At 40.1% G+C, this 26,716-nt stretch overlaps 1 protein-coding gene across 1 annotated transcript; it reads right to left on the bottom strand.

The window, feature by feature from the left end:
* Positions 1–1,809: 1,809 nt before the first annotated feature.
* LOC311033727 (myosin heavy chain, fast skeletal muscle-like) lies at positions 1,810–23,218 on the bottom strand. The gene is made up of 41 exons (XM_084041339.1): positions 23,176–23,218; positions 22,283–22,324; positions 21,930–22,148; positions 21,703–21,846; positions 21,429–21,585; positions 21,311–21,338; positions 21,107–21,215; positions 20,903–20,995; positions 20,752–20,815; positions 20,371–20,469; positions 20,189–20,292; positions 19,509–19,647; positions 16,028–16,146; positions 14,518–14,667; positions 14,252–14,422; positions 13,750–14,053; positions 12,652–12,716; positions 12,242–12,329; positions 12,035–12,152; positions 11,787–11,910; positions 11,562–11,698; positions 10,642–10,897; positions 9,904–10,146; positions 9,392–9,568; positions 9,166–9,311; positions 8,872–8,962; positions 8,392–8,781; positions 8,048–8,174; positions 7,760–7,878; positions 6,509–6,705; positions 6,003–6,186; positions 5,645–5,810; positions 5,375–5,499; positions 4,918–5,226; positions 4,606–4,809; positions 4,395–4,520; positions 3,227–3,397; positions 3,039–3,143; positions 2,843–2,938; positions 2,035–2,163; positions 1,810–1,934 (listed from the first exon to the last, which is right to left on the bottom strand). The coding sequence occupies exons 3-41, from the start codon at positions 22,134–22,136 to the stop codon at positions 1,914–1,916; spliced, it is 5,802 nt and encodes a 1,933-aa protein (XP_083897465.1). The 5' UTR covers positions 22,137–22,148; positions 22,283–22,324; positions 23,176–23,218; the 3' UTR covers positions 1,810–1,913.
* Positions 23,219–26,716: the final 3,498 nt, after the last annotated feature.

Below are 26,716 nucleotides of genomic sequence, written 5' to 3'. Positions count from 1 at the left end.
TCATGGTCAAACGCACAAAGCCATTGCAGTGTCTGTGTGCACTTGGCGGGTGGTTTGAGAAACGGGCGGGTGCTTTTAGAATCCATTATCCCCCCTCCCCAAGCCGTACCCATGTGTGGGTTGAGAATGGCAATGTGGGGGAGATAGCAACAACACGCCCACGGGCACACCTCCACGCGCAACTAACGGCGTCGGCATAATGGGGGACGGGGAGCGCAGGTGCTAGCAGGTGCTAGAATAACATATAGGGGGTGCGCAGCTCCAATCCTCCCTATTTAACGGTAGTAGGGGCGGGCATGTGGTCCTGAATAGGACCCTGTGTCTCTCTCTCTCTCTTTCTTTCTCTCTCTCTTTCTGTCTCTCTCTGTGTGTGTGTGTCTCTCTCTCTCTCTCTCTCTCTCTCTCTCTCTCTCTCTCTCTCTCTCTCTCTCTCTCTCTCTCTCTCTCTCCCCTCCCTCTCTATCTCTGTCTTTCTCTCTGTCTCTCTCTCTCTCTTTCTCTCTGTATCGCTTTCCCACCCCTCCTCTCTCTCTCTCTCTCTGTCTCTTTCTCTTTCTGTCTCTGTCGTTGAGGGCAAAGCCCTTTTGGCTATTGTGAGCAAATGTCTCTTTCCTACACTACAGCAGTGGTGGAAAAAGTACTTGAATGTTTTTCTTAAGTAAAAGTATCAATACTGCAATGTAAAAGTACTCTGTTACAGGTAAAAGTCTGGAATAAAAAATGTACTTGAGTAAAAGTACAAAAGTATTGGCATCAAAATGTACTTAAAGTACCAAAAGTAAAAGTACTCAAATATTTGAAAATAGCAGATCTACAAGATGTAGTGGAGTAGAAGTAAAAGTATTAGAAATTGGAAATACTCAAGTAAAGTACAAATACCTCAAAATTGTACTTAAGTACAGTACTTAAGTAAATGTACTTAGTTACTTTCCACCACTGCTTAGACTTAATGCATGGGCATTTTTGGGTCACATATCCCTCAATCTCTGTGGACATAAAGGGCCAGTAGAATCTCTCCCTTGCAAGGTGGAGCACTCTTTCCGTCCCAACATGGCCCATCTCATTATGTAGATGTTTCAGAGCGAGTGTTCTGTATTTTTAGGTCTTGTTCAACTTTGCACACACACTCCCTAGGGGCCAAACCATTGTCCTGCATTTTTCACATATGCCTTTTACAGCGCCACCAGGAGGCTGAGCTTTGTAAAACACATTTTTTGCTCTTACTCCTTCAGATTCTGTCCAAAGATCATGCAAATCGGTACACAGTATCTCTATAGTCATGTGATCAAGATGGATGTGTCCGATATATTCCATCCTACTTGGCTAACATTGGCTTCCAAAGTTTGCAGGATAGGTCCGTTTTGAACAAAATTAATCAAATCATGAACGCAGTGTGCGGTTTCCGTGAAATTTTGCATGCATATTCCCACTAGGCCGAGGAAGAAATGCCACTATTTTCACATTGGCCTGTTATAGCGCCACCTGCAGGTCTAATTTAGCAAACCACATTTTTGGAACAAAATGCCTCAAATCATGAATGCAGTGTCCGATTGCCGTGCAAGGCCTACTGTAAGAAGAAATGGCACACTTTTCACATTGGCCTATTATAGCGCCACCAGGAGGCCATAATAACCTACATGACCTGGCGGAGATTTGTGCTCCTCGCACAAAGCACTTTTTATAGTCTTTACAATGGGTTTAGATAATGGTATAGTGGACATGAGTTGACATGAGTTGGACCCAGAATTCAAATCTCAAAATAAAAGGTATTGACAAGACAAAGTAATGACTACAAGAAACAACAACAACATTTTGATGTCACCTTTATTGAATACAATGGGTCATATTTTATGACTTTTTGAATACAATGGGTCATATTTTATGACTTTGTATGATGACTTGAATTGGTGAACTTATTCAGCAGCTTCTTTTCCCTGTAACAATAGGAATACATTTTTAGATATTCAACATGAATCTTTAGTTAAATCTTAGTTGAAGATGATGAACCTTCAGTTCATATTGCACATGTAATACCTTGGAGTCACGACTTTTAGCTCTCATCTTGTTGACCTGGCCTTCAGCGATGTCAGCACGCTCTTCAGCCTCCTCCAGCTCATGCTGAACCTTTCTGCACTTGGACAGGTGAGTGTTGGCTGCTTCCTCCTACAATATGATAGAGATGTTCACATCCTCAATGTTTGAAAAGAGCATCTGACAATTATAATCCAAACAAGACAATTTCAGAAATGTGTGGTTGTGAATAATAGTGGCCTACAGTATGCAGCATGAGTGCCTTGGGACCACATGAATGAGCATTAGGTTATCATTGGAACGGCACAATCAAGACTGTGTTCTTGTTCTTGTTTGACACTCCGAGCCCAAAATATGCAGCTTATAGGAAATTATCTATTGCTTTCTGTAGTCCATTCAGCAAAGGCACTTTTACCATTATGCCTGAAACACACTGCATGTGTCTGCAGCATGTGTGCATTGTGGCGCAACTTGCTTTTCTGTTCACAGTTTTCTGAAAACTATATGTTTCTATGTCAGTGGTTCTCAAACTTTGTCATGTCTATTTTGTTTTTCCCCAGGGACCCCCCAGAAGCAAAGATTTTCAAAAATGTTCACAATTTATTTAAAAAAAAGCTCTGCTATTCTTGTATGAGCTTGTATATCTGCTATTTTTTTATATCTAGAGTATAAAGTATGGTTAATGTGGTTAAAATGATTGTGACACAGATGCTTTCCCAGTTTTAATGAGTTGATCCTTAGTTACACTATGACAACAACACTATGCCCCATGGCAACCACAACTAAACATGCATCATTATGTTTGTCTTACCGCTTCCTCAGCCTGCCTCTTGTAGCCCTTAACCTTCATCTGCAGCTTGTCTACCAGATCCTGAAGCCTGCCAAGATTCTTCTTGTCCTCTTCAGTCTGAAGTTAAAGTGAATTTATAACATTAGTTGTATGTTCATGCAATCTATTCATTTTGTCAATGGCATGATGGTCATTAAAGTGACATGGTATACAGTACCTGGTATGTCAGCTCCTTCACTCTCCTCTCGTACTTGCGGACACCTTTAATAGCATCTGCTCCACCTCTCTGTGCAGAGTCGACCTCTCCCTCCATTTCACGCACCTTCACAATCGAATTACACGTTATCAAATGATTTCTTCTTATTTCATTGACTATAACCTGTGTTGAAGTAAACGTCATCTTACCCTAGACTCCAGTTTCTGGAGCTGCTTCTTTCCTCCCTTCATAGCCAGGTTCTCTGCCTCATCCAGACGGTGCTGCAGGTCCTTGACTGTGACCTCCAGGTTCTTCTTCATCCTCTCCAGGTGAGAACTAGTGTCCTGTTCCTTCTTCAGCTCCTCAGCCATCATAGCAGCCTGGAAAGTATTTTTTGTAATAAGATCAAATATACGTTTCCCACAAGGAAAAGACATCTTGGTATATGCTGCCGCACACACAAGAAAATCACAATATACAATGGTACCACACTATAAGCGTGCTTAAATTCACATGTTGACCGTGAGACAATAGCTCATTCAAATTATAAATAACTAGACCATACCCGGTCGACGCATCCGTGGGGGGATATACGCACATGATCTGGCAACCCGGGAGGCAGTTCGTCCCATAGCTGGGCAGCCCCGTAACCATGGCGACAGTGTTTTACACAAAAAGGCTAATAAGAAGCTGAGATTTGATGAAATTGAAAAACGGGCTTCACAGTTAAGTTCAGATGGTAATGGTCAATGGCTGTGTGCAAAATCAAAGCAATTGGTCCAGCCACTGAGGAGAACCGGGTAGCTTCACCTACTCACCTACTCACCTACTCACCTACTCAAGACGGTTACTAGAACTATAGTAGGATAAACAGATAGTAGTGCCAGAAGACCAGAAGGAATAAAACCAGGTAGTAGGTAATACAATCACAATCTTAGTACAGTAGCACTAATTGTTGTTGCTATTAAATATCTTGATGGAGGATGGAATGATTCTTTTACCAGTTCAGTCTGCACTGTAGCATTCTGAACAATATTACTGAAGCTAGCACCTCGGAATTCTGGGTTCAGAATTTTCTTTGTCTACGCTGAGCTCATATTTTTTGACAACATTAGTGATAATGTTTTCCCAATGATCTTCTTGGCTGTTTGAATTAGACAAGACATTTAGGATTTAGTGTGATAAAATACATCCGCCTTTTTGAGCAAAAGTTTTCATCATGCACATGTCATCATGAGCGAGCTGTATTATATTATATTTTTGTATTAAGCATGCCATAAGGATGTCTAATTGTCTTGGTATATATTATGTTTATATTAAGCATGCCATTAGGATATCTAATTGTCCTGGTATATTGGACAAGGGCCGGACACTTACATCAGTGATGGCTTTCTTGGCCTTCTCCTCAGCATTCCTTGCTTCTGAAACACTGTCATCCACTTCACCTTGGACCTGGATCAGGTCACTCTCAAGTTTCTTCTTGCTGCCCAAAAGGCTTGTGTTCTAAAGTAAAGATTCAGTTTAGCAATGTAAGTATGCATGACTTGTATGTTAAATATTTGATGTTGAGATATTTCCATTGACTTACCTGAGAGTGCATCAGGCCAGCACGTTCACTAGTATCCACCAGTTCTTGTTCAGCCACTTTGCGGCCTCTCTCTGTCTGTTCCAGAGCCACTCTCAGCTCCTCGATCTCAGCGACCATGAGGCCGTTCCTACGCTCCACCATGGCAGCTTGCTCCTTAAAATCTTCTTGGGCTCTTTGAGCATCATCAAGGTGCAGTTGGGCATCCTATAATAAATCACATTTGAGGTGGTCATGTTAAGAGAAACATGTGTCACTCACTGTTCAGAGCAGCTTCACTGTTTGGATATGTGTTTAACTGATATGTTTTTGCACCTTAAGCTGTCCCTGGACATTCCTCAGCTGCTTCTGGGCTTCAGCAGCCTGGCGGTTGGAGTGACTCAGCTGAACCTCCATCTCGTTCAGGTCTCCCTCCATCTTCTTCTTGATCCTCAGGGCATCGTTCCTGCTCCTGACCTCAGAGTCCAGATTGTTCTGCATGGAGTCAATGACCCGCTGGCTGTTCCTCTTGATCCCCTCCATCTCTTCATCCTTCTCTGCCAGCTTCCTGTCTACCTCACCCTTGATCTGGTTGAGCTCCAGCTGGACACGAAGAATCTTGGACTCCTCGTGCTCCAGAGTACCCTAAAATGTAAAACAGGATCAAAAGTTTGTAGGACCTTTTAATGTAACATTGATCATAAACTGCTACACTGTTTGAATACAAAACGTATTGAAATAAATCCAAGATATAGACAATTGCATTCTTCATCTAGAACCTGAAGGTTTTTACCTCGGCTTCCTCCAGGGCTGTCTGGATCTCTGACTTTTCTGTCTCCGTCTGTTTCTTGGACTTCTCTAGCTCATGGATGCTCTTTCCAGTCTCACCGATCTGTTCAGTCAGGTCTGAGATCTCCTCTGCAGTTGATTGAAAATAGTCAATGAGAAACTATTACATTTGAAAAATTAATGAAGTTGGTGTAGCCTAATCCGCTTATTGATTTTGAAAATGTAATGATTTTCTTACCGTTATTAAAAATAAAATATGTAGAGAAAGACTCACGTTGCAGGTTCTTGTTTTCACGCTTCATGGTCTCCAGGTGGTCCAGAGACTCCTCATATGAATTCTTCATCTTAAACATCTCAGTGCTGAGAGAACGAGCCTCTTTCTGAGCTCCTTCCAGCTCTGCCTGTCCCTCTTCATATTTCTGCTTCCAGTCTGCCAAGACCTGCACACCGTTTGTAATGAAATGTGTCATTTACCTCCACTTTAAGGACCTGCACACCATTTGTAATGACATGTGTCATTTACCTCCACTTTAAGGACCTGCACACCATTTGTAATGAAATGTGTCATTTACCTCCACTTTAAGGACTATTTTAAAAGGACTTTTAAAATGATAAATGACAGGTCAAAGCACCTTATCAAAGTTCCTTTGTTTCTTGTCAAGGTTGGCAGCCAAACCGTTGGCCCTCTCCACATCAATCATGAGGTCTTCCACTTCACCCTGGAGTCTCTGTTTGGTTTTCTCCAGAGAGGCGCACTTGGAATTCACAGCCTCGATTTGCTCCTCAGCTTCCTGAAGACGCTGGGCGAGCTTCTTCCTGTTGGTCGGTTTTGGATGGAATCAAATTATATTGTGGACAGTATTTTGTATAGTGAGTGGTGCCTGGTAGTGTAAAACATTGGTTCCCCCAAAAATAGCAGATATACAAGCTCACAGCTTGTATATCTGCGTGAATTCCTGCTATTTTGACCATTATTGGAAAAATGTTGAAAGTGTTTGAAAAATGTTGAATAATCTTCCCTGCTGGGGGGTCCCTGGCACAAAACATTGACAGAGGGGGGGGTCCGTGGCCAAATATCAATTTGTGGGTCCTTGGCAAAAAAAGGTTTTAGAACCACTGGTGTAAAACAATCACTTACTTAGCTTCCTCCAGCTCCTCAGTGCGTTGGACAGCATCAGTCTCATACTTGCTCCTCCACTGACACACCTCAGCGTTGGCCTTGGACATTCCACGCTGCAGTTCAGCCTTGGCCTCCTGTTCCTCCTCAAACTGCTCCCTCAGAAGGTCACAGTCATGGCGAGCTGACTGCACACCATGAGCAAGGGCATTCTTTGCCTGTCAAAAGAAAACAATGCCAAAATAATGTCAGCTGGTAAAAAATACAAAAGGATACAAATTAGGCTTATTTGTAAAAAAAAAATAAACAATAGAAAAAGCTGTTCCTTACAATTACAATTTAGGCATTTAGCAGACACTCCTAATCCAGAGTGACTCAATACGTCAAATACATAGAAATTGTATTCTAGAATCATACTGTAGGTAAACCAAGAACCTATCATCATTTTAATATAAAAACAATTCGTTACTATCCCCTGCATTGTGTTAGAAAACGGCATCCACTTGTGGTGTTAGCGGGTCAAATTTGACCCGTGGTTTAAATCAGCCCAAAATACAAAAAAATAAATATATTTTCATTATTTTTTTTCTCCCACCTCATAGCTGACTTGTAATGCATTCATATCCATGTAAACACTTTTTTAAATATTATGTTGGGTTAGGGCTAGGGTTTAATCTTTCCTATAATGAAGGCAATGGGTAATGATGTTATCTAGCTATAATAGAATAATTAAGAATAATAATTAGAACACACAACTTTAAAAAATGTTAATATTATTAAAAATAGTGACACTAGTGGTGTTAGGGTCATTTTTGACCCGTATACCATAGAAGGTCAAAAGTAATTTATTTTTCATTAACTCAAACTTTATTTTACTCCTGATAGCAAATGCTAATTGAGGACAAGTCTCTCTCACTCTCAAACATGTAAACATTGAATATTGACAATTTGGGGGGAATTGAGCCACACTTCTCTGCCGGGTCATTTCGGACCCTAACACCACAGGTGTCACTTTTTTTATAGAGACCATCATAATTAATTCAAAATGATGATAAATAATTTTGTTGCGTTAAAATGGCTATTTCTGAGGATATCATGAAGCTGTGTACATAACATACTATCTAAATATGTATAAAAAGTTAACCTTTAAATAATTATGCAAGGTCGTCAAGGCTATAGGGCAAGTGTTACGGTCTAAGGTGGAGTCTGAAGAGGTGAGTCTTCAGATTAGGGTGGAAGATTGGGAGTGAGTCTGCAACTCTAACTGCTTACCTTAACCTCCTCTTCAACGTGTCTCTTCAACTCCTCAATCTGCTGTGTGAAGGCCTGCTTGCCTCTGGTGAGCTGAGAGACGAGACCTTCTTTCTCCTCAAGTTGACGAGCAAACTCACCTGGTTAGAAATTTGAATATTAACTTCAAACATTTAAATACATATTTGTTGAATACATATTCCTTAAATTCCTGGGATAATTGCTGATAAAAGCATTATCTCTAAATAGGGAATTTGCTCAAGTACGACAAACCATGTAGGCAAAGTAGACTTTACAGTGAACATTTACCGTTTTCTGTCAACAGTCTTGCTCTCTGAGCTGAAACATCATTTATCTGGCGAACATTCTCATCACTCTTGGCCTTGATTTCACCAAGTTGGTCCTCAAGGGTGCGGCACATCTTCTCAAGATTCCCCTGTTAATTAACATTGGGACATATTCAATCACTGTAGTACCTGTATGCTCATTGTTTGTGAATTGTCATGTCGGTTCATTGTTAGTTACATGAAATGGAGAAGTATCCTGTAAGTCCATATTACACTTTAATACAAAAACAAAGAATCAATGCATTCCCTAATTTTTAGATGTTTTAGTTCATTGAACCAAGTATTAATAGCAATATTTTGTATTACCTTTGCCTTAGCGACAGCTTCCATGTTGCTGGACAGGTCGTCGATCTCCATCTTGTATTCGCTCTTCTCCTTCTCCAGTTTCTGCTTGACTCTCTGGAGGTTGTCGATCTGTTCACCCAGTTCAGCCACACTGTCAGCCTGTTTCTTACGGAGGCCAGAGGCAGTGGCCTCATGCTGCAGGGTGGACTCTTCAAGGTCACGACGCAGCTTCTGGAACTCAGCCTCACGCTTCTTGTTCATCTCAATCTGAGAGGCGGTGGCTCCACCAGCCTCCTCCAGCCTCTCACTGATCTCTTCAAGTTCCCTGGAGAGGTCAGCTCTCTGCTTCTCAACCTTGGCACGAGAAGCGCGCTCCGCCTCGATTTCTTCCTCCAGTTCTTCAATACGAGCCTTTCAAATTAATGATTTTAGATTAATATCTGAAAATCCTAATACATGTACTTATTATTAATGATTTTACAGAAAGGACAAAATAAATACCTGGAGTTCTTTGATCTTCTTCTGCAGCTGGGCCCCCAAAGATTGTTCATCCTCAATCTTACTCAGAAGTTGGCTTGTTTCAAAGTCCTTCCTGTGGAATAGAGTACATCATATTTTAGTGACATTCTGCAGGTATATTTTTTCTCCATGGCATTTAATATTGTTTATTCATTATTATTATTATTATTATTATTATTATTAGTATTATTAGTATTATTAGTATTATTAGTATTATTAGTATTATTATCATTAGGCAAATTATGAATGAATTATTCATATTGTGGTCCACGTTACTTCTTTATCTTCTCATCAGACTGCTGCTTGTCATTCTCCAGGTCCATGATGGATTCCTGGGTCAGTTTCAGATCACCCTCAAGCTTTCTCTTGGCTCTCTCCAGGTCCATGCGCAGCTTCTTCTCTTGCTCCAGAGAACCCTCCAACTGTACATAATAATATTATTGTTCTTATTATTCATTAACAACAATAAGCATGCAGTGTACGTTTACTTCTAGGAACTCACATCGTCGACTTGCTGTTCCAGCTTGGTCTTGGCCTTGGTCAGAGTGTTGACTTTGTCTTCCTCTGCCTGCAGGTCATCCAGGGTCTGCTGATGTGCCTCTTGGAGGGCTTTCTTCTCCTTGGTCAGCTTAGCAAGTCCTTCATCCTGAGAGGCCATCTCCTCAGTCAGGTTCTTCACCTAAATGAACCCAACATAGACAGTGTTAATAAGTCCTTCATCTGGTTCAGGTTCTTCACCTAATGAAGCAGAACAGAACTTTTTGTCATGGAATAGATCATCATTACACTCGGTCTCTGTCGGGTGGAAACCTCATTATGTCCAAAACAGTTACTTTTCAGGATTCACGTCCAAATATAGCAAAAGTAGCAGATCGACAATCTTGTAGATCTGCTACTTTTGATGCTTTTGTTTGACGCTGTAGTATGATCAAGTAAGTTCAAATATGGAGATTTCTCCCCGACAACAACGACTACTAACTTGATAAAAACCCCAGAGAGTGTATGATCACAAACCTTGTTTTCAGTGGCATGTTTCTCCTTCTCCACTTTGGCCAAGGTGAGCTCCAGGTCATCAATGTCCTTCTTGAGCTCAGAGCATTCGTCTTCCAGCTTCCTCTTCTTGGCGGTCAGTTCCGCGTTGATCTCCTCCTCGTCCTCCAGTCGCTCAGTCGTCTCTTTGACCTTTGCCTCCAACTGGATCTTACTTTTAATAAGACCCTCACATCTCTCCTCAGCATCATTCAATGCTTCATCTCCCTGGTTGTAAATGAAAAAGATAAGTGAGGGAACTTGTTGCAGCATTTGTTCTGGGTGAGATATATGAGATTTGTTTTGCAGTTGCTTCCTGGGGCGGTACATTAACACAGGGGACATTAACTGACTGAACAAGCTGGTGAAAAAGGCAGGCTATATCATTGTCAGAGCCTGGACGGTACGGAGGCGGTGGCGGAGGTGAGGACAAGGCAGAAGCTAGAGGCTATCAACCTCCTCCAAAAGGATATACTATAGTAGTGTGTGGATGAGGAGCAGTGGCATATGCAGATTCAACCTTCCCCACAGAAGAACGACAAATTGGGTCAGGCCTTTGTGCTGGTAGCCATCTAGCTATACAATGATGCTAACAGCCGTTCGACCACCAGACATTCTTTGCCATGGTCTACATCTAATTCTACATTAGATAAAAGATTTAAGATAGGATGATAAACAATATAAAATATTATCAACATTTCCTGTACAAGTGTAGCTACTTACCGATGCCGCTGACTGTGCAAGGTTATTCTTCTCCTGCACCAGAGCCACCATCTTCTCTTCCAGTGTCTTTTTCGTGGCCAGGGCCGAGGCCAGGTCGACCTTCATCTTTTCGTAGTTGTCCTTCATGTTCATCAGCTCCTTCTCAGTCTCAGCGCTCTGCAGAAGAGGCTTGATCTTGAAGTAAAGCCCCATCCATGGCCAGTGTTTGACATTGACGAATGAGCGCACGTTGAACTGGATGGTGTAAATGGCCTCTCTGTGGAAAAAAGTAAAAGTACTCATTTACCAGAATGTCCCATTTTACAAGTTTTAAAATGTATAATAAATCATTTGAAAATAGTTCAAAGTGACGTGTTGCTTGTAGATCGGCAATATTTGCCTCATAGATGTAGTGGAGAAGAAGAAAAAGTATTGAACATTGAAAATACTCCAGTAAAGTAACAAAATACCTCAATATGAATGAATGTACTTAGTTACTTTTCACCACTGATTGTGGAACCCTGCTGAGCTGCAGATGGAGGGTTTCCATGACATATGACTGCAGGCTGTTATTATACCATTGCTATAATGGTGTCATTATAGTTGTTACTATTGTTTTTATTGCTGTTGGTATTAGTGTCGTTGTCCTCTACTTCCCCCGACAAGGTAAAAGCCAGATGGCCGTCCACCCTAGAGCCTGGTTCTGCTCCAGGTTTCTTCCCCCGTTTAAGGGGAGTTTTTCCTTGCCACCATCACCAAAAGCTTGTATTATGGTGATTTGACAATACAAAATATTTGTAATTAAAAAGTACTGTGAGAAAGTACTGTACTGTAGTTTATACTTTATAATAAGAAATTATTATTATTATTATTATTATTATAAAGGATACTAAATATTGAATATTGAACCATTTATTAATGGTGTTTTCAAAGTAGTGTACCTCCTAGCCATCATCTTGACAAACTCCTTCCTCATGACGTAAGCTCGTGCAAGAGCCTGAGTCATGGTGACCAGAGAAAACAGCTTTTCATCTCGCATCTCCTCAAGGACACCCAGCAGACCAGCTTTGAAGAACACCTAGAATACAATGTTACAATGTAACTAAACAACTGTAAAATCAACTTTTAGTCCTCTGATAACGTTAAACAAGATTTGTAGTGTTTACCTTGGTGTGTCCAAACTTGTACTCATCATGAGGTACGGCAATGGACCCAAGCAGCTTCTCTGAAGCTTTCTTGTTGTCCATGAACGCGCCATCGGGACATGCGCTGGCATTCAGTACTTTGTACCTGTTTTGTAAAAGTTCATGGTCATTTTGCACTGACGTTCAGTACTTTTTCCTGTTTTGTAAAAGCGGGTAATTTTGCGTTAATAGGTTTGGAACTAAAAGCTGCTGGAAAAAGGAATTAATACCTCTGCTTGAAGTCAGCATAGGGAATTCTGCTGGGGAAGCCCTTTCTACAAATCCTGATGCCCTCCAGCACACCGTTACACCTCAGCTGATGGATGACCAGGAAGTTCTCCATCAGGCCTGTAAAGATGTTGCTCCATTATTATTATTATGACAGAATAGTTACACTCTGGCCACGCTTGTCATTGTTAAAACAAATCTGTGTTTACCTGGACACTTGGACTCGTTGGGAATGAGGCAACGCACAAAATGAGGGTGAGTGCTCCTCAAGTTGGTCATCAGCAACCCCAAGTTCGCCTATTGAGACATAAAAGAGCCAAGTAGGCTTAATAAGTCATACAATATTGTACTTTTTCCTCCACTCCAATTATTTGAAACTTTTAGATACTAGTTACTTTACAGATTTAGATTGTTCTAAAACATACATTCACTACTGAAGTCCTATTTTAAACTTCAGCCATTCAAAGATAGCAGATGTACAAGGTCACAACTCGTGATACAGAAATTGTTTAATTCCAACATGAAAAGACGTGCCTATATCATGGATATAAAGTTGATAGTAATAATGCTTCATTCTTACAGGAATATAATATTGATAATAATGAATAAATATTCTTACCCTGAAAGCACTAGACACAGTCTGCATGGAACCACCCTTCTTCTTGCCTCCCTTCTTTGTCGTATCTGTTTGTATGCGTTAGAATCATCAAATCAAAGTTTATTTATATAGCACATTTTCAACGACCAAGGTCGAACCAAAGTGCTGACCAAGAACAAATTAAAAAGCAGGCAAATAGAGCAGAAGAAAACAAATTAAAGCAAAATAAAATGTTTAAAGGAAGGCAAACAAGTTAAACAGATCACAACAAGAATTAAACAAAACAGCATAACAAAGTATACAACATCAAGGTATACATTCCAAGGGTATACATACATACGTGGTCAAGCAGCATTAAAGGCCAAGAAGAAAAAATTGGTCTTTAATAGAGATTTAAAAAATCCCCAAGGACTGAGCAGAGCGAATGTGAAGAGGCAGGGTATTCCACAATCTGGGATAGAACCCTGAGGGACCCCACAGTTAAGAAGGCAATACTAGAGGAGTGTTCGCCTAACCTGACTGCAAAGCTCCCATCAGTCAGGTACAGTAGGGACTTAAACCACTGTAGAGCAGTGCCGTTGACACCAACAGAGTGCTCCAATCTAGACAGCAGGGTCCGATGATCCACTGTGTCAAAACCTGCCGTCAGGTCAAGGAGCACCAGGACAGCTGGAGATCCAGAGTTGGCGGTTAAAAGAATATCATTAAAAACTCTGAGGAGGGCTGTTTCGGTGCTGTGGTATGTTCTAAAACCTGACTGAAAGGTGTCGTGCATGCCGTGAATGCTTAAAAAGATTGAAGCTGGAGATATACTACCTTTTCGAGAACCTTGGATAAAAATGGGATGAGTCTAAAACTGGGCCTAAAATTAGAAAGAGCGGAAGGGTCTAGATTCTTCTTTTTTTAATAACGGCTGCATCACAGCATGTTTAAAAGCAGCAGGGACGTGGCCAGAGCTGAGACAAGTATTCTTCAGGAGTAAAATACTGGTGCCAACAGAGATTATAAAATATACCTTTAGGCTCAGGTGGGGGATAGAACACATTATATTATATTAATAAATATAATTTCAGACTCAGGTGGGGGATAGAACACATTATATTGAATTAATAAACATACCTTCAGGCTCAGGTGGGGGATACAACACACCCAGCAGTTTAACTGTAGACTTCTGGTACAGCTGCACCACAGAGTCGTTCAACGGGTCTTTGTTCTTCTCTAGCCAGCCTGTGATGCTGTAGTCCACAGTTCCAGCGTAGTGGACCAGGGAGAAGTGGGACTCACCCTTGCCTTTGCCAGGCTTGGGCTTCTCAAAGGCTTTACACTTTCCAAGATGCGTGCCATGCAACTTGTCGTTGAAGGTTTTGTCTGAAGCCTTTGGGAACATGCACTCCTCTTCAAGGATGGAGAAGATGCCCAAGGGCTTTGTAAAGGAGACAAAAGAGACACATCACCAAAAACTAAAACTAAATTAAGCTATTTTAACATGTCATGTCCATTAAAGCACAACATAATTGTATACGTAGACAGCCAAGTCCATGTACCTACCTTCTCAATGAGCTCAATGCAGACAGCCAAGTCCATGATAATATATAATAGTATAATAATAATAATTGTATACCTTCTCAATGAGCTCAATGCAGACAGCCAAGTCCATGCCGAAGTCAATGAGATCCCAGGGGATTCCTTCTTTCTTGTATTCCTCTTGTTCAAGAACAAACATGGTGTGGTTGAAAAACTGTTGCAGTTTCTCATTGGTGAAGTTGATGCACAGCTGCTCCAGGGTGTTGAACTGTGAGTGGAAATGTCATTAGCCCAATCTCTTATAATTGTGTAATTTTGACAAAAATAACTAGTCTCCCATTTTAAAACAAAGTCCATGCTTACATCAAAGATTTCAAAACCAGCGATGTCCAGCACACCAATGTAGTACTGTCTCGGCTGCTTGGTGTCCAGCATCTCATTGATCCTAATGACCATCCACAAGAACAGCTTCTCATAGATAGACTTGGCCAAGGCACCAACTGAGTTCATTACCTAAGGAAATAGGAACATTATTAATAGGGGGTGTGAATTACGCAATTTACAATGCACAATTTATAATTTAGGCATTTAGCAGACGCTCTTAACACATTGACTGCCATGGACGTAATATTACGTCATCATGATGTTTTCAGTGATTACGCTAGAGGGCGCTCTACGCCATTCCATGAATGCTGCTTTGACTTGCAGAGATGGATCGATTTTACTAGATTGAGTTTTTGGTGAAAACAAGCTATATTCAACTGCCTATAACTAAAGAACGGAAGATCACGGATACAATAGGAATAAAAAGAGACCCTTGTCCTCCCCCAGACAGCTTTTGTTTACATCCGTGTCCAAATCGTGGGTTCTGTGTTTTTTATTTTCTATTGATTGAATACTTTATTAGAAATTTGCAAAAACAAAGCACATGAAAGTACAGTTCAATACGAGGTCAGCTATTAGGATTTAAAACCCAAGAAACCCTATATGGCTTGTTTCCATTGGGGTCCTTTGTACTCAATTCATAGAGACATTTAATGACAGACAGTCTCTGTGGGTCATCAAAATAAGGTAAAAGCGTTGACGATGGCGGATGAATTAATTAATTAATAGGAGGGAAGTTGATGTGCTAATACGAAGTAATACATCAAATGCATAGCAATATAGTAATCTAGGATCATAGGTGAACCAAGAACCTATCAGCAGTCTAAACAGCATAATCTAAAAAAATCAATAATCTCTACATTGAAACTATAGGATGCCAGGTCTATAAATGAACCTGGCCTCTGTCTACATAACATGCTATCTAAATGACATTTTAGCCTTTGCATAAGCCTGCAAGGTCGTCAAGGCTAGGGCAAGTGTTACAGGCTAAGGTGAAGTCTGAAGAGGTGAGTCTTCAAATTACAGTGGACGATTGGGAGTGAGTCTCAGTTCTAACTGCTTTGAGGAGTTTGTTCCACAGTTCGGGGGCCAGAAGGGAGAAGGGTCTGTCCCAGGTGTGTAAGGGAAGGTTCTGACAGCTTCCCTGTGTTAGCTGATCTGAGTGAGCGGGACTGGTTTAATGGCCGGACACACGATATGTAGTGTTTTTCTTTTCTTTTCTTTTTTTACATATATAACAATACTGTTAAAATAATATGTCAGAGGTGCATGGAACTGCACATGTTTCTGCAGAGTGATATCTCTTGTTTTGTACGTTCGTCATATATTAAATGAATAATGAGAAATTAATGTGAATAATGTTGGAGGATCATTTTATTTACATAAGCTGGACACAGCTCAAAAAGATATTAGAGTCGTAATGGTATGCTGTGTTGAGAATATAAGGTGTGTATGAAATCAGAACATGGAAATAATGTAACTTACTCACCTGTGGCACAGTCTGTCCCTTAGTGACATACTCGTTTCCGACTTTCACTCTGGGGTAGCAGTATGCCTTAAGCATCTCTGCTGAGTTCAGGCCCAACAGGTAGCAAATCTTGTCAGCCTCTGAAATGTTCATACAATTTGCAATTTACAATTTAGGCATTTCTCAGACACTCTTAATACAGAGAGTGACTTACATTAAGCAAGGCAAACATGAATGCATAGAGGTAGTAATCTAGGATCATAGGTAAACCAAATAACCATCAGTCTAAACTGTATAATATCAAAAAATAAATAATGGAAGTGTGTTGAAAATATATTTAGCTTAGTTCATTTAGAATGTAAGTAAATACAATACTTGTGGCAAAGTATGCATTATTTTCTTTCCTTAGTTGAAGATGCAGCTCACCCTCCTTGCCATCATGATAAATAATAATAATAATAACAATAACAATAACAATAACAATAACAAATATAGCTGCAAGCAGCGATAATACGGGGCCAGTGAATAGAGAGAGAGAGAGAGACATGGAAACGGAATAGATTGAAGAGAGAGAGAGTGACATGGAAACAATAGATTGATGAGAGAGAGAGAGATGGAAACATAATGGTTTGATTGGACATCTCAACCTACTGCCATTAACAGGATTTGAACTCTTAACCTTCAGACTAATAGGCTGCAACACTACCTATAGTGCTATAGCTTTGTCCAGGCTGATATTGTCTGTTGAAGATCATAAACTCTCGCCTTCTTTCATGAACCAAGCCCCTGTTTCACTAACACTAAGATCACTTGTTCACAAACCATTTACCAATGAAGAAATTGTACATCACCTCAGAACCAAAACTAGTGAAAGTAGCCGATCTACAAGCTCACAAACCATGAAAAGTTGTGAGATTGTAGATCAACTATTTTCAGAATGAAGTATGTCATACGTTGAAAAAACGTACTCTCAAATAAGCATTTCAGGTTATCTTTACCATTTGCACATGTATTCATTGATACAGTCATGTTGTTTGCAATTCAACTTTAATTAAGTCTGCATCAAGTGAGGCTTGAACTGGCGACTTCGAGATTGTGAGGCATTCATTTAAGGGAGACGCCATTGGCCCAACAGGCAAGTAACTGTGAAAAAGGAGATCACACAGATGATACAGTTTCACGCAAATAGCTGAAAATCCTGGGTTTAAGTGTTTTTCAAACTGCTCAAAATTGCGGACAATCTAAGGGCGGAGCTTACTGGTCAAAGCGATAGATGTGTTCCTCATGAGTCAAGGCACATGTGTCCAACAGGCGAATATTCTTTTCAGCCCAACCCAGCTGAGGTGGTCATATATAGGACGCAGGGGGGCAATCCCAGGTGAAAAACCTCACCCATTAACATCTCAACCTATTGCCATTGACAGGAATCAAACTCTCGACCTTTGGATTCACAGGCTGAGACACTACCTATAGGGCTATAGCTTTGTCCAGGCTGAGGTCATCTGTTGAAGATAAAAGTGAACCAGTGAAAGCAGCCGATCTACAAGCTCAGAAACATGTTGCTATCTGAAAAGTTTTGAGATTGTAGATCGGTTATTTTCACAATGAAGTTTGTCATACATTAAAAAAACATACTCTCTCCAAGAAGTATTTCATCATTACCTTTAACAGTTGCACATGTATTCAATGATACAGTCATGTTGTTTGCAATTCAACTTAAATTAAGTCTGCATCAAGTGAGGCTTGAACTGGCGACCCTGAGATTGTGAGGCCTTCATTTAAGGGAGACGCCATTGGCCCAACAGATAAGTAACTGTGAAAAAGGAGATCACACAGATGATACAGTTTCACGCAAATAGCTGAAAAATCCTGGGTTTAAGTGTTTTTCAAACTGCTCAAAATTGCGGACAATCTAAGGGCGGAGCTTACTGGTCAAAGCGATAGATGTGTTCCTCATGAGTCAAGGCACATGTGTAAGCAAGTTTCACGGCTTTCGGCCAAACAAGGCATGACTTATGCCTGTTTAAAGTATGCCTTTTCAAAAAATTGCTATAGCGCCCCCTTTTGGCCAATTGGAGTCAGATTGGTTTCAGTGATATTTGGAATGACCCTGTACATTTCTGCCAAGTTTCAAAGAAATGTGAGTCTGCATGAATGTTTTAGGCACAGATGAATAATTTTCATAAAACTGTAATAGTTAAAATCTATCTCCTCCTGGGATTTTTGAGCAATCTGCACGAAACATTTTACACATGAACTTTGGACCACTGCCTACAAAAATTTCCAACGGATTTTCCATAAGTGAAAAAATGCAGAAGTTAGGAGCCAATGACTGTTTTTCATATAATTCAAAATGGTGGGCGATCTAAAGGTCAGAGGTCAAAAGTCAGACCACGAAAGTTGTCGGGCATGAAGAGACGCATGTGTGTATCGAAGTTTCATGGTTGTAGGTCAAACAGGGCATGAGTTGTACCTGTTCAAAGTTGGCACTTTCGATTGAGTGCTATAGCGCCACCCTTTGACGAATGAGTGTGAGAATTATTTCTTGGTAGTTTTTCATGAGCATCTACCATATGGCCGAGTTTCGTAAAAAGCGTATGCACGGTTAAGCCAGAACTGGCAAAAACAAGTATTTTTCAAACTGCTCAAAATTGCGGAAAATCTAAGGGCGGAGCTTAATGGTCAAATCGATACGTGTGTTCCTCATGAGTCAAGGCACATGTGTAAGCAAGTTTCACGACTTTCGGCCAAACGAGGCATGACTTATGCCTGTTTAAAGTCTGCCTTTTCAAAAAATTGCTATAGCGCCCCCTTTTGGCCAATTGGAGTAAGATTGGTTTCAGTGATATTTGGAATGACCCTCTACATTTCTGCAAAGTTTCAAAGAAATGTGAGTCTGCATGTATGTTTTAGGCACAGATGAATAATTTTCATAAAACTGTAATAGTTAAAATCTATCTCCTCCTGGGATTTTTGAGCAATCTGCACGAAACGTTTCACACTTGAACTTTGGACCACTTTCTACAAAAAATTCCAACGGATTTTCCATAAGTGAGAAAATGCAGAAGTTAGGAGCCAATGACTGTTTTTCATATAATTCAAAATGGTGGGAGATCTAAAGGTCAGAGGTCAAAAGTCAGAGTGTGAAAGTTGTTCAGCATGAGGAGACGCATATGTGTATCCAAGTTTCATGGCTGTAGGTCAAACAGGGCATGAGTTGTACCTGTTCAAAGTTGCCATTTTTCAATTGAGTGCTATAGCGCCACCTTTTGACGAATGAGTGTGAGAATTATTTCTTGATCGTTTTTCATGACCATCTACCATATGGCCGAGTTTCGTAAAAAGCGACTGCACGGTTCAGCCAGAACTGCGAAAAGTGGCAGAAGAAGTGACAGAATAATGCGAATAACAATACGTGTCCAGAGCAGAGCTCTGGCCCCGTAATAACAATAACAATAACAATAATCAAAATAATAACGCTATAAATAAAGATGCAGCTCACCCTCAGTGCCGTCAGGCTCAGCCTGTTCCTCACGCTGCTTCTGTTTGAACTTCAAGACACCATGATGCATCACTGCACCAGTGAACTTGTAGATGTACTGTTTCTGCTCAGCGTCGAAGCCCAGGATGTCAATAGCATCCTGATGTCAATAATCAGAGTTGTATTCAAAAGATTGAGATTAACCATTAGATTAACAAACATCCTTTAAAACTGTGTACAACTCAACAGTAAACAAACCAACATACAGTATAAGTGTATACAGGATATCTGCACATTTCTAAAGTTACAATTTAAGGACTTTCAAGACCTTTTAATACCTATAAAATGAAAATAAAACAAATAAGACCATTACTGTGTCAAAAGTAATCAACAAACTATACTATACAAATTGTCAAACATTGGCCAAATTGTCAAATATTATCTAAGAAAGAGGCAAACAATTTGAAAACATGCAGATCGGATACTTTGAAAATATTTATCTGAACCGAGTCAGACTAAAAGTAATGCCTCAAATGTTACAATTCCGAGGGCTTGTCAGGGTGGGGTAAAAAAAACATGATTATTTTGGGATGTCACGGCCTGAAAACTTTGAGAAGCACTGCTTTAGAAAAGACATTTTGCAGAGCAACTGACAGCAGTAGCACGGTGAGTATTAGAAAGTTAAAATAATGTTCACTGACATCAGTAGCGTCCAGCTCTTCTTTGTCATTAATGCTGGCCACAGTGATCACACCCATGCTGATCAACGGGAAGTCGTAGGGGTTGCTGGTGATCAAGCACATTTCTGAAAAGGGATTTAAAAAGGGTGACATTTTTATACATTAATTTATGTTCTCACTGCATCATCAGTAATTCCACTTACGAATAATCTCGGGTTTGTGGTCGGTCATCATCTGGAAAAAGATGTGGTAACCTCTCTCTGCAGAAAGCTGGTAGGTCACTCTGGACTTCTCCAGCAGATCTATATGGGTTGTATATAACTTATAATCATAATCATAAAAAGAGGGGTAATAATAATAATAATAAATCTATATGGGTTGTACAAAACACATAATAATAATAATTGTAATAATAACAATAAAAATAATAATACTAATAAGAATAACAATAATAATCATATGGGTTGTACATAACTGATCATGATAATGATAATGATAATAATCTATATGGGTTGTTCATAAACCAAAATGTAATCCTCAAATTAACGCATGTATCATTTATCATCTGTGAACTTCATACTTACATGTCTCAATATCAGCACTGGACAGTTTGCCCGTTGTGTTGAAATGGATTCTGATGAATTTACCCTGTTTGATATGGCACAATTTGTTGCATCCCTCTACATTGTGGAATTATTGCAGGTATTCTCATAAAATGTCATTATTTACACTTACAAAGCGAGAGGAGTTGTCATTCCTCACAGTCTTGGCGTTACCATAGGCCTCCAGCAAGGGATTGGCTGCAATAATCTGATCCTCCAGTGACCCCTAGAATGTTTTAGACATCGCCCAATTTAAAATGTGGTCAGAATTCTTTCAAAATAAATGCTTTATGTTCTAAAACATGTATTTGTTAAAGGCAAAAACCTGTACACATACCTTGATTTTACCACTATCGGCCGCCGATTTTTCTCCTCCAGAACTAGCTGTTGCAAAGTACTGGATGACACGCTTGGTGTTCACGGTCTTTCCAGCACCGGATTCTCCACTGGTTATAAATGCATACATTCAGAGAAATGCAGTTAGTGAATTTGTGTACAATGTTCCTTTTTTAATGCCTAGTACAGTATATGGGAAACTTACGTGATCAGGACAGACTGGTTCTCTTTATCTGTCAAATGTAAAGCAAACTTTTAGTCATGGATACAGAACAAAACTATTATTGTTACAAATTTTTGACATTGTTCTGACTAGTACGTACCCATCAGCATGAACTGATAAGCGTTGTCAGAGACAGAGAAGATGTGGGGTGGAGCCTCAATACGCTTCTTTCCTCTGTAGGCATTTACAACCTCCTGGTCGTACACTGGGAGCCACTTGTAGGGGTTCACAGTTGCACAAAACAAACCAGAGTAGGTCTGAAGGGGAGAAGAGAGAGAACATTAACATCATACAACATAGCGCTGAGCAATGAGTGTTTCTCTGCTATAGCCAGGTGCAATGCTGTATTGTTCTCAGCATGTAGAAAACCTTACATAGATCATCCATGCTGCATAACGCTCTTTGAGGTTATACAGGACGGTGGCTTCAGTGAGGTGGGTCATCATGGCCATGTCCTCAATTTTGTCATACTTGGGAGGGTTCATAGGGGTGACATCAGCCTCAGGCACAGTTCTTTCCTAAAAAAAAAAAAAGCACAACTTCAGAATGTATTGTGACTTTTACTGTGCCACTATTTGATTTTAGATACACCTCTACCTACCATCTTATCCAAAAGTGTTTCCACGGTGACTTTGCCACCGTCCTTCTTTATGATTTTACACTTGAGGTATAGCTCCTTAGTATCGGCCACATATGATGCAGTTTTGGCATCAAATGGTGCACTTTGAGACTCCATTCTCTCCTTCTCTGGCTTCCGGAGGTAAATGGCGGCCTTGCCATACTGCTCCATCTCTGCGTCCGTACTCATGGTGGCGGCTTTCTGTAGACGGACAAATAGATGGCATTGATGCCTTTGCTGACTTGAGATCTGAGCAGATAACTGTAGGACTATGTAGGACTATTCTTATGGTTATAGCTTGTTGTAGGTTTAATAGAAAAATCATCAACACTCACTTTTCCCCTCTACCAGTAGCAGTGGAACCTTGTGTGCAACCCCTAAGTGTGAGAAAAAACACATGATTTTGAGGACATTAACATGAGTTGAATGATTCAATACACTACTTTTTATAATCATGAATTACATTAGATGATATGAATCCTAATGTTCTTTCTTGCCACACACTTCAAGAGAGATATTTTTTTACATTATACTTGCCATTTCTGTTTATTAGTTTGCTTGTTTGTTTGTTTTTTGCTTATTCTTAATTTCACAAAGTATTTATGTTTGTTTCCTTACAGCCTTTTTTATACACTTTAATTCCATTGTTTAATCGATTATGAAATAAAGTTACATTCAGAGTTAGGTAGACTAGCCAAACTGTACTCATGTAAAAAAAATAGTTACTTTAAAATAATAACTCTGGTAGATGTTAAGGTACTCTTCCAAATAATTACTTGATTAAGAGTAAGAAAGTATCTGGTAAAAAAACGCATACAATGCAAATTACTGTTTAAATAATCATAACAGTATTGAAATGTCTAAATAGAAATGAATGAACAAAAGCAAATTCCAATCTGGCCTAAACCATGTCATTATAAATAAACAATACACAATCAATCATTTAAATCTGTACACTATAAAATACATTATTCTGTCCACTCATTCTTATGTGTGTGTAACCTCAGATCATGTGTATAGCTATGTGGCACTATGTACGGAGTCCTGATGAAAATGAATGGTTAACATGTCTAATACATTTATATGACTAGGAATAGCCAGCATCTGTACAACATTTACATGACGATGAATAGCTAACATCTCTAAAACATTTATATGACTAACTATGAATAGCTAGCATGTCTAATAAATTAATAGGACTATGAAGGACGGATGAAGTCTCACTCACCAACAAACGGAACTCTGAACTCCTCTGCTAATGGGTGCATGGGTCCATCTCAGCCTGCTTTATATGAGGTGTTCATTGCATGCTATGCAGAAAGTAAAAGTAGGAGATGCCTTTAAAAGGTCCTAACATTCCGGTTGACATTGCAATAGTATCCATTTAGCCATTAAAATTAAACATTTAAAATCTATTATTAAAATTGTAAAATTATACTTCCAACATCAACATGATACTTGGTGTTGCATCTTGGCAAAGTGGTTTATGTCCATGCCAGTGGCTCAGGTATAAAAATAATCTTTAATTGGCAGCGTGGTGGAGTGCTTCTGGGTTCATTCATTTGGTAGAGTCATTACAGCGTCAGCATGTCGTGTCAGATACATTATTTGGAACATGTTAATATTCAGTGAGGATTGAGAAGTAAATAAGGAAATTCACTCAACTACTTGAGTATAATTATGAGTAATTTGTTATTTTACTTGAATATTTCCATTGTATGCTACTTTCACAAATAGCCGATCTACAAGCTCACAACACCTCACGTTGCGAGACTTCTGAGCTTTTAGATTGTCTATTTTCAAAATGATTGCCTCAATGTTGTGTTTATTTGGCCAATGTTTGACCATTTTTATTGTTGATTATTTTTGACGCAGTAATGGTGTTATTTTTTTATTTTAGAGGACTTAAAAGTCCTTAAATTGTCACTTTAGAAATGTGCAGACACCCTGTATACACTTACACTAGATAACTTGTTTAACCTCCTTTACCCCCCCCCCCCCCCCCCTCCCCCCTTCTATGGAAATAACGATAAGATGAGAACTATGCACCAAAAACGAATTTCATCCACTTTTTGTCTCGGCCAGGCCGAAAGGCATGGCGAGAGTGTATGTTTTGCACCCTGTCTGTCCGTCCGTTCGTGTGTCTGTGTGTCCGTCCTTCTGTGGACAGCTAATCTTCGGCACTGTTGGCATGATGGCAGTGAAACGGTGCACACACACTCCCTGGATGCCAATTCAGAACCTCTGCCCCAAACTTTTCACATGGGCCTGTTATAGCGCCACCAGGAAGCTGCTTTTTGCAAAACACATTTTTTGTCAGTACTCCTACACATTTTGTCACCACGCAATTCGGTACACAGTATCTCTATAGTCATTAAACAAAACAGGTATTTCAGATTTTTCTTTTTCCGTCCTGATTGGCTAAGAATGACTTCCAAAGTTTGCAGGACTGCTCCGTTCTGAACAAAATGCCTCAAATCATGAACACAGCATGCAATTTCCGTGAACTTTTGCACACACATTCCCACTAGACCGAGGAATAAATGCCATTTGAACATTTTCAAATCAACCTCATGGTGGCGCTATAACAGGCCACTTTTAGTTTTTACCTATAACTGCACCGATCTACGTAAAACTTTGTATGTACACTCCCTAGAGGCCAAGGAAAACACTCTGCCCAGCATTTTTCACATCTGCCTTTTCCTATAGCGCCACCAGGATTTCTAATTATGTAAAACACATTTTTGGATATTACTACTTCAGATTTTATCCACATTTCACCCAAATCGGTACACATGATCTCTAGTCATGTGATCAAGACGGATCTGTTAGATTTTTCATATTCCATCCTGATTGGCTAAGATTGACATCTTAAGTTTGCAGGAGTGGCCCGTTTTGAGCAAAATGACGCATATCATGAATGCAGTAAAACTGCACACACATTCGCTCTACGTTGAGAAGCAAATGCCACCCCTTTCAACATTGCGCTATTATAGCGACACCAGGAGGCCGATTTTTTTTATATATTACTCCTACACATGTTGTCCAAACATCACGCAAATCGGTACATGTTATCTCTTTAGTCAAGTGATCACGACGGATCTGTCCGATACGTCCGATTTTTCACATTCCAGCCCACACACTAACCTACCTGACCTGGCAGAGACCTGTGCTCCGAGGAGCACTCTTTCTAATTACTTCCAATTGTGAGTGACAATAAAGCTGATTCACTGGATGTTGGTTTGTTTACTGTTGAGTGAGAAAACAATGTTGCACATTAAGCACATCCCCTGGGACCCCTCAAAATTCATTTGGGCACTCCCCCTGGGGGTCCCGACCCACAGTTTTAGAACCACTAATCTATGAGTTATTAACAGCTCCAACAAATAGTCTGGCACTGGCTTACTGGGACTGGCTTCACTGAAGCACTGGCTCTCTCCCTCTCTCTGGGTTGTTCTCAGATGTGCCCTCCATCATCACTTCCAGTCAACCCGGTTCTCCATACATCTGGCCAGCTCATTGGCACTTAGTGCTCCTGCATCATTCTTGAGTACATCCACATATGCCAGTGTGGGACGTCCTTGTGACCGGTGCCCGTGTGTTGGTTCCCACAGCACCAATTTGCTGTCTGGCAGCTCTTGACGTCTTTGGCAGTGTCCTGCTAGGCTCATTCTCCTGGTTGCTATTTTCTCGCTCACCCTTGGTATTCTCTCGTACAGGCACTGGCACATGAATTCCTGTCCATAAAAAAAGGGTCTCAACTAACATTATTTCCATTCCCTGTACTTATCACATTTCATTTTAGCATTACATGGCAACACAAATGCATTCATTAACAGATGTCATGTATAATTGCACACACAGCCTCTCTCACGGTCTCACCAGTGTTGGAAAGTAACTAAAGTAACTTAACGAAAAAAAGTAATATTATTACCTTTTTCCAGTAACTAGCAATATAACTAATTACTTTCACGTTTTGACTAATACATATTACAGTTACTATTTTCCAAAAGTAACGAGTTACTTATTTCACAAGGCTTAGTGGTACTGTGGGCTTGAGTGTCTTGTTTATTTTCATTCCGTGATCTGTGATGTGTTGTTTTTGGTCCGTTGATATTATGGTCAAATGGATTATTTGAATTGTCATTTTGTTTTCGCCTAAATGTTTTGGTTCCCACATTTTGTCAGAAGCTATGTGTTGCTGAGGGAGCCTTTTTTCAGAATTATTGTAGTTGAACTGAAGCTCTTTATAAAAACTACACATCTTGTAGGCTTGTTATGTGTAATGCTCAGTGGATTATTTACACTAGACCATACCCGGTTGACGCATCCGTGGGGGGATATGCGCACATGATCTGGCAACCCGGGAGGCGACATTGTTTGACACATACACGCTAATAAGAAGCTGAGATTTGATGAAATTGAAAAACGGGCTTCACAGTTAAGTTCAGATGGTAATGGTCAATGGCTGTGTGCAAAATCAGAGCAATTGGTCCAGCCACTGAGGAGAACCGGGTAGCTTCACCTACCACTACAGAGGTTACTAGAATTATAGTAGGATAGTAGGATAGGATAGTAGGATAGTAGGATAGTAGGATGTGTCAAGCCTGACCAAGGTTTTGTTTGGCAAGTTATAGGACACTAGCTTTTTTATAATGATGCACTACATATCCAGCCATACAGAATGTTGTATCCTATAATATATAAGTCAAGTAGTCAACACATTATTTTTGTTAAACTCATTACTGTCACTCAGATTAATATTGTAG

This window comes from Gymnoscopelus microlampas (assembly GCF_963454915.1).
Source record: "Gymnoscopelus microlampas genome assembly, chromosome: 18".
Lineage (NCBI taxonomy): Eukaryota > Metazoa > Chordata > Actinopteri > Myctophiformes > Myctophidae > Gymnoscopelus > Gymnoscopelus microlampas.
The sequence above is the reverse complement of the archived record's forward strand: the minus strand, read 5'-3'. Positions and strand labels throughout refer to the sequence as shown.